Source organism: Crocodylus porosus, unplaced genomic scaffold (genome assembly GCF_001723895.1).
Source record: "Crocodylus porosus isolate Cpor-Errol unplaced genomic scaffold, CroPor_comp1, whole genome shotgun sequence".
In the NCBI taxonomy this organism is placed as follows: Eukaryota; Metazoa; Chordata; order Crocodylia; family Crocodylidae; genus Crocodylus; species Crocodylus porosus.
Window position 1 is genome coordinate 11,509,820 of NW_017728927.1, and position 8,181 is coordinate 11,518,000.

Below are 8,181 nucleotides of genomic sequence, written 5' to 3' on the forward strand. Positions count from 1 at the left end.
GGGGGAGTGGGCAGAGGTCAGGGGGCACTCAGGGAGGCTGAGGGAGCCAGCAGGGGTGGGGCCTGGTGGGGGTCCCCCTATGGTCCCCACCCCCGTCTCCCTCCCCTCTACTTACTGGCACGGAGTCTGTGTCCTGCTCCCTGCAGTAGCAAGCGGGGACTGCCCGAAACACCAAAGCTCTCCAAATATTTTCTGAATTGATTCAGAGATCTTCAAATCTCCGCCCCCTACTTAAGAGAATGGAGTCTGGGTCCAGCTCCCTGCAGCAGCAAGCGGGGACTGCCCGAAACACCAAAGCTCTCCAAATATTTTCTGAATTGATTCAGAGATCTTCAAATCAATTCGGACCTTGTAACTGGTCTCCTGATTCTATTCAGATTCAGAGATCTGGCCACCATATCGGGCTGAATCTCCTCTAAATTGAATCAGCACCTGAAGCATTGCACAGCCATAGTGTTTGGCAGGTTCCTTCCTTCCCTCCCCTCTCCCAGCAAAAGATGTTGTCTTCACTCAAAATAAGAAGCAGAAATCAAACTAATATCCCTAGTGGACTTCCTTTATCCAACCTCAGCTGTTTATAGAAACACATGGGGGGGGTCTTCAAAAAAGCATTTACTGCGATACACTTACTATTTTTTCCTATATTGGATTAGCAAGGCTACCCTACAATCTGCATTAAAGAGGCTTACTTTGTAGCCTCGGGCTCTGCTGAGATGTCTTTGTTAGAACTGGGAACCAAGTTGGTTGCTTTACTGACAACTCCCATCTAAATAGTTACTTCTCTTCCCAGAACCGAGTGGATTTCCTACAGCTGATGATAGACTCCCAGAGGTCTAACAACGGTCATGTGGGTAATGGGTTGAGTCATTCACCTAAAGGTAACACTATGAAATGATTATGCTGCAAAGTTCACTGCCTGTCTACAGTATATATTGTATTTTTATGCATATTTTTCTTCTCTCTTCACAGTCCTGACTGATATAGAGATTCTAGCACAAGCAATTATCTTTATTTTTGCTGGATATGAAACCATCAGCTCCACTCTTAGGTACCTAGTTTATGAACTGGCAACCCATCCTGATGTGCAGCAGAAACTGCAGGAGGAGGTAGATAAAGTTTTGCTGAATAAGGTAAGAAAGTTGAATACTCAGTGACTGTGCAGTCTCTTTATAAGAAATCCTTCATCTCTAGTTCAGCCAGCCACTTTAAAATGATTAAATGATTGCACTAAAAGTACAGTCATAATATGTGTTTACTCATCTATCTTTTGGAAATTCAGATGGTCACACTGACAGATTTCAGCTCTAAATGAGATTATCAAAAGGAAAGCAGATATTTGACCCCTAAAGAGGTCCATGCTGAGTTTGTTAAATGCAGTATCAGTTATAGGATACTTTCTAACTGCCTTGCAGCCTTCTTGCTATGCCTATTAACAGATGAAGTGTAATGACAGATGATGAGTATGAGTCTCAAGCTGATTATCAATATACATAAATGGCAGGATATGGAAATGCAGATATAGCTGATCTGACAACATCAGGGATACAATTTAATCATTAAAATCTGTCTAACCCCCTACCCTATGCCAGGACCAATAAAGCCATTTTTATGAATACATTTATGGATATTTACATGTTTGCCTCTCTCTCCCTGTTGGTCTTTATCTTCCCTGATATATCTTTTGCACCAGAATCAATCCATTCTGCAATTCATATTACAAGGGACAGCTTATTTTTCTTAGTCCTGCTATTCAATAGTGAACTACACATAAGGCAGGAACAAACATTAAGAAGAAAGAAATGGAAGATAAGGGCTGTTCCCCATATTGATGGAGAGATGGGCTAGGCAATCTGAACCTGTACCAAACCAGTAAAGTAACTCATGGTATTTTTTCATAGGTACCATCTTGCTGTGCTTAGAACATTTTATATTCAACTCTCATACCACCAGCATCTCTACTGGTGCCACTTTTCAGCAACTTGTTGGTCATACCCAAGACATTCAAAATAGCTGATTTTAATTACAAACTTTTTTTTTCATATGGATGTTGAGTTGGTTCAACGGTTCACTAAGCAGATATATAGATTCATAGATGCTAGGGTCCGAAGGAACCTCAACAGATCATCGAGTCCGACCCCCTGTCTGGGCAGAAAAGAGAGCTGGGGTCAGATGACCCCAGCCAGATGCCTATGCAGCCTTCTCTTAAAGACCCCCAATTTTTGGTAAGCCACTTTGCTTAGAAAAGATAAAAATCAAGACAACTTCTTAGCTTTGCCCCTGGCATTCAGTTCACTACTGCTTCTCAGATAGAAGGTGAATAGGAAGGACGTAGTGGTCTTTGCATTGCCCAGGTGACAAAGGCTCTCACTTACCTGACAAACATTTTCCCTTTTCACCAAAGGCTTCTTTTACATACGATACACTGATGCAGATGGAGTACCTTGACATGACACTGAATGAAACCCTCAGATTTTATCCTTTTGGAGGACGAATTGAAAGGGTCTGTAAGAAAGATGTAGAAGTAAATGGAGTGACCATTCTGAAAGGAATGGTGGTTATGGTCCCACTATATGTTCTGCACCATAATCCTGAATACTGGCCAGAACCTGAGGAGTTCAGACCTGAAAGGTACAGGATCTTTTTTAATAGGGAACGGGTAATGTACATGCATCTCTGTGATTAATCCCTAAATATCGATTTCTTAGAATTAAATGACCTGTCATATTTAATCTTCCTACATGTTTGCAGTAAAATTGCATAAAGAAACACCATGAGCTTGTTTCCATTGATGTAAAATGTCAAATTCCAACCAGCTTTTTGAAGAGCAAGATTATACCCATAGTAACACGAGCAACTAGTTCTGATTTCTATTACTCTTCCGCATAACATAACCAAAGCTTATTTTGCCAAAGTGCCACTCCTTTCTATAACATAGCCACATATACCAGATATACAGACACAGTTTACCTGGTCCAATGGTTTAACGTCTCTCTGTATTTACAGTCACAGTAGCCAGAAAAATGAAAGACCATACCATAACCGAGAGCAGTTCAATGTGAAATTATGCCATTGTTAGCCATTGGAAGGTGAATATTATACTTAATCACTCTGGAAAAGCTTTGCCTAGGACCCTTAGTCATAAATTTCAAGGACCCACCATCTCTACAGGAATGTACCAGGACCGATCGCTGTTTCTTGGTTTTTATTGTGTACAGTTAACAATCACTTCTGATATCATTTGACAATCATGTGAATTTTGTCGTGTTTCTATGGCCGTATAGCTTTCCCAGCCATAAATGCAGATAGAATTTTGGACCGTCTTATCCATAAATATTAATGGGGTTTCTTCCATTTCAATTTATGGAGATTCCATTGACTTGTGCCCTTGGCCACAAATCATTAGGTTGTGGGGGGGGGGGGGGTGCTAAGACTGCACACATTTGAGTAAGGTTGATGTTGCATCTAGTAGAGATCAGTAGTGCATGCTGATACATTGATATTTTAAGATGAATAGGCACTGCAAATGAAATAGGCAGAGCTAGTCAAGTGAGCTACAGGAAGCCTGAGCTTTTACTCCTCTAAACTCTCATGTTCTTGTTTCTGGAACCAGGTTCAGTAAGGAGAACAAAGAAAGCATGGATCCTTATTTGTACCTGCCCTTTGGAGCTGGCCCCCGGAACTGTCTAGGAATGAGATTTGCTGTCCTCGCCATGAAAATTGCTATTGCCAGGCTGCTTCAGAATTTCACCTTCAAGACCTGCGAAGAAACCCCGGTGAGGACCCAGATTTGTGTGTGGTTATATACTAAAACAGTCCTTGAAAATTGCTACATAATTCATTTGCCTAGAAGTCTGGCACATAGTGCAAGAGAACTACTCCACACTGGATATAAAATGTGCTTTTGGAATATACAGGAGTAAACCATTGGAGTATAGGAAGGAGAGGGAAGAGGATGAATCAGTTGTGTGATAACTCCATGTATACCACACAGAAATGAAATGTCTCGACCCCTGTTGAGTTACATGGCATCAATAGGACTCCTTGTTTCTGTTGCTCCTGTCTTTGGGCAGATTAATGGGAACTCTCTGGGAGTAAAACCATAAGCGTTCATCTGTTGAGTAAAGGGGCCCCATATAAATCCATTTTTTCTTGCCTTTTACTGGTTGTCTGCATGGCCTTTCCTGGAGTCAGAGTGCTACCAGACTTCCAGAGAGAGTTAATTTCCTTTGGCTAATATAAAGGTCAAAGACTTTGACCATTTTTAACAGGAAACAAACCAGCTTTTTTTGAGAGAAACTCAATATATATGAAAGCCACCTGTCATCACAATTCATGAACAGGTGTCCTTACAGTATTGTTGTACTGTGACAAAGGCATACTAATAGATAGTTGCATAAGTCAGGCAGGGGGTCTGGAACAGAAGCCTTTGGTGCAAATTTGGGGGTGAGAGGAACATAAAAATAACAGCTTCTGCCACAACCGTGCAATCACACCAGCAGCACCAGCAGCTGGAAGTCACTACTGGGCCTGCGCACCGCCGCCGCTCCAGCTACCCGGCTGCTCAGTTATACCTCTGCTAGTAGGATTGCCATTTTCAAAATTGGGAATCTAGCTATTCAGAAATGTCCCTTTATCTCCTTTTCTCCTATCATGGATGAACATTTAGCCATGAAACGTGACACAGAAGAGAGCAAGAGATGAAAAGAACAGTCATAAATAACTGGTGGCCACAAATAACATTTCAGCAAGCGCCTGAATGAGAACCCAGAACAATGATCTCTTTGATGGCTTGTTGCAGGAAGGGAAGCATATTTGTCACTGGTGCCTGCGGTTTCATCAGACCTCGCTTCTTCCTTTTATTAGCACAGACAGAGGAAGAGATTATTCGACACAAAGGCAGTGATGGACGTTGGTTTTTTTCCAAGTTTGCCTTCAGAAAAGTCCAGTCAAAAAATGCAGTGCCTGACACAATAAGCTATTTGAATCTGGGGTTTTGGTCCCAGCTCACTTGTACCCCAAAGAAGGCAAAGTTTGACTGTTTCAGAAAAAAAATCATTTGGAGATTTGAGCTTGATTTAAATCTATAAATCAAGCAAAACCAGGAGTGGGAAGTAGATCTGAGTGTACCAAAATTCCCTTAAAAGCACCCGTGAATCGAACCATCTGTGTGTAGTACAGATCCAGCTGCCAAGTGCAGACCAGGAGAACTTAGAGGTCTGTGATTTAGATAGTTAGTTTTACTTATGAGGATTTGTGTTCCTGAATAGGCTTGAAGTATTAATTTGACGCCCCAGGGCAAACGATCTATTGTGCCCCAATTTTAATTCTGTATCTTCTATTTGACGAGAGCTATGTGATTTTTCTCTCCCCTTGATCTCTGCAGATACCTCTGAAGCTGGATTCAAAAGGATTCCTCAATCCCGTAAAACCGATCGTTCTCAAGCTGGTCCCCAGATCCAGTCCTACAGAGTAGGAGCTAAGCCGAGTGGTATTTTATAGCAGCTCTTCAATGGCCACGAATTGCTATACTAAGAGATGCTCTGACACACTGCTCTGGAATTCTGATGCTGACAACAAAGAATTTAATTCAGAAGACAACATCTTAGCATTTGCAGAAAAAAAACATGAGTAAAGCATATTTACAAACACCCCCCCCCCAACCAAGTAGCAACATCTCATTCATGAGGTCAAATAGTTTCCTGTTCTCTACAAATAGTTTTCTGATGCTCACCTTGCTGGGCTCACCTGAGCCCAGCGATCTTTCCTGCCCAAGTGCAGGGGGCTGGACCTGACGATCTCGAGAGGTCCCTTCCAGCCCCTAACATCTATGAATCTCCGAATTGTTATTAAATGTAATCATAGCTGAATAGGCTGATCAGAGATTGTATGAGGGTACAGAGCCTTTTCCAAAGGGGAGCATTTGAAAAAGGCAGCAGATGTTACGTTCTACTTATTATGTGTGGACCAGCAGCGAATGACGCAAATACACTTCAACATCAACTCTGCTTCCTCAAGCCTTAATAAACTTGAAGTGCTTTTGCTTCAGCTGGATCGTTCCCAGTTTATCGACACATGACAATTAAAACGTGACAGTCACTGCCATTTTCAAATGGGTCCATACGCATGTATGGCCATACCCTGAGTTGAACAGGGGCAAAATTGCTTTCAGACTGGGGTAAGAACACAAGTTAGCAGTGTGGAAGAAATCAAACTTTGCGTCGTGGTTGAATCAGAACTGACAGAGCCGGCTTTTCTTTATTTAGGGCTATACTGTGATCACAGGGAGAATGCCACACAGCAAGGGGAATCACCCACCTGTCTGTTTCAAAGGAATCCTCGAACTGTATAAGTTTACGAGCATACTTATACTTAAGACAGAGAAAGAGAAAAAAAAAATACGACCTTGCAGAAACAAAACAATAGTAAATTCCACGCAGACATACAGACGGTTTACTTAAAGAAAACATCTGTGCACAGGGTAATGCATCAAGACAAAACAAGGCATGCAGGATTCCTTATCTCAGAACATGTCACTGAAATAAGCAGTATCAGCACTTGCGGTCTCTGCCTGTTTTCCTAGTCAAGCAGGCCAGAAGCCCGACCGAATCCACTACCACAGCAGGAAGTGCGGACACAACCAAATCGCACCTAGTATTGTGTTAGCTGACTACGATTCATTCTGAGCAATGGTCACCCCCTGTTGAGCTAAAATGATTGTTGGCCCCGTGAACTTGAGCATCATTAAATTTCAGGGTTGATCAGATCTCTAACTCTTCTAGTGGTATTCCTTTGCAACAAAAGAAGAAAATTACTGCCTTATTCCAAGAGACTTCTTTGGTACTGAGAGATCCAAAATAGAGTAGAAACAGAGGTCACGGAAAACAAATGAATAGGAGAGATATTTTTTAGATGGGTTGATATTTTAATAGTAGGACATATGATTTGAAGTTGGATACAAAATCTTCAGCTGAAGTGGTTACCATGAAGCTATATGCTAGTAACCCCATTTCTCCTGTGTTGTGCATGTATCGCATAATTAGTATGTAATATATATCAATGACAGTAATCAATAAAAATATGTTAGTCCAAGCTGGAATGTCTGCTCTTTATTATAAATGAGTGGATCAATTTTTGTCGCTTGAAAGAAATGTTCAGCTTTGACCCCTGAAATGATCCAAGTAGAGCATTTTCCACTCAGTTCAATCTTCAGTTAATTCAGTCCTCCATTTGTCTTGATCAAAAGCTCCTGATCAAAAGCATTTGTATTACAAATAATACATCTTCCACAGATCATCCTGATTAATGGGATTCTTTTGGGCATGTGTTTGATAATTGCATACTGGCTATAGGGAATTCCCTTTTAATCAATACAGTAGGCCGATATTCTGAATTAGATAAAGCCCAAGCACCTATACGATAAAAAACAAGAACCACAATGAAACTTCTATTATTTAGTCATTTTTACTAACATTAGTATAGGCTCAGGCCTGTTCTAGGCAATCTGTGATACAAATCCTAATTCTTGTAGCAGGAATTAACAAGATGAATTGTTTGGTTCAGTCAAAGGGGAAGGAATAGACTTAATCAAAGTAAGAATAAAGCTGCTCCCCACTATACCTTACCGTCTTGGAATGCACTTGGGGTATTAGTTGCAGTAAATGTGATGATTAAAAGCCTTTGGTGTCTATACTTGCAGCGCTGTTGCCTTTGTGACTCTCAGCTGTTTTGTTTGTTGTAAGATCAAGCAGAAAATTCATCACAGATACGTTACAAACCATTAAGACGCTTGGATTTTGGGGCAAGAAATGCTTCCAGAAACTCTATTTGAACATGCTAGTGTCATGCTGACCTGGAGAAGCCTCTCCCCTCCTCCTTCCACACACAATAGAAAGGGAAAAAAAGAACAGAATTTGGGACATGTTTCACAGACAATTATTCAAATGGGATTTTTTTCGCAAAGTGCCTGACTGATGGGCTTTGCCATGTGCTATACATCCACACCTTATGTTCCTGAATCTGGGCCGGTAAGTATTAGCCCCTGCACCCAACATGGATGTTGGCCCTGTGGCACAGCAGCATTACAGACAGAGCAGTGTGTTGGCTGGTATCCTTAATCCCTGACACTTTTAAGAAGCAGTCACATTACTTGGAAGCTTGTGGACTTCCCGTTTTTCTCAGCAC

The 8,181-nt window shown here is 41.5% G+C and overlaps 1 protein-coding gene across 1 annotated transcript in view; it reads left to right on the forward strand.

Annotated features, from left to right (window-relative positions):
- LOC109314709 (cytochrome P450 3A21-like) overlaps positions 1-5,646 on the forward strand; it is a 17,494-nt gene extending 11,848 nt beyond the window's left edge. Inside the window, exons 9-13 of the mRNA XM_019542014.1 lie at positions 791-878; positions 970-1,130; positions 2,402-2,628; positions 3,611-3,773; positions 5,384-5,646. Of these exons, the coding sequence (XP_019397559.1) occupies positions 791-878; positions 970-1,130; positions 2,402-2,628; positions 3,611-3,773; positions 5,384-5,473 (729 nt within the window). The 3' untranslated portion in view covers positions 5,474-5,646. The remainder of the gene's footprint in view (positions 1-790; positions 879-969; positions 1,131-2,401; positions 2,629-3,610; positions 3,774-5,383) is intronic.
- Positions 5,647-8,181: the final 2,535 nt, after the last annotated feature.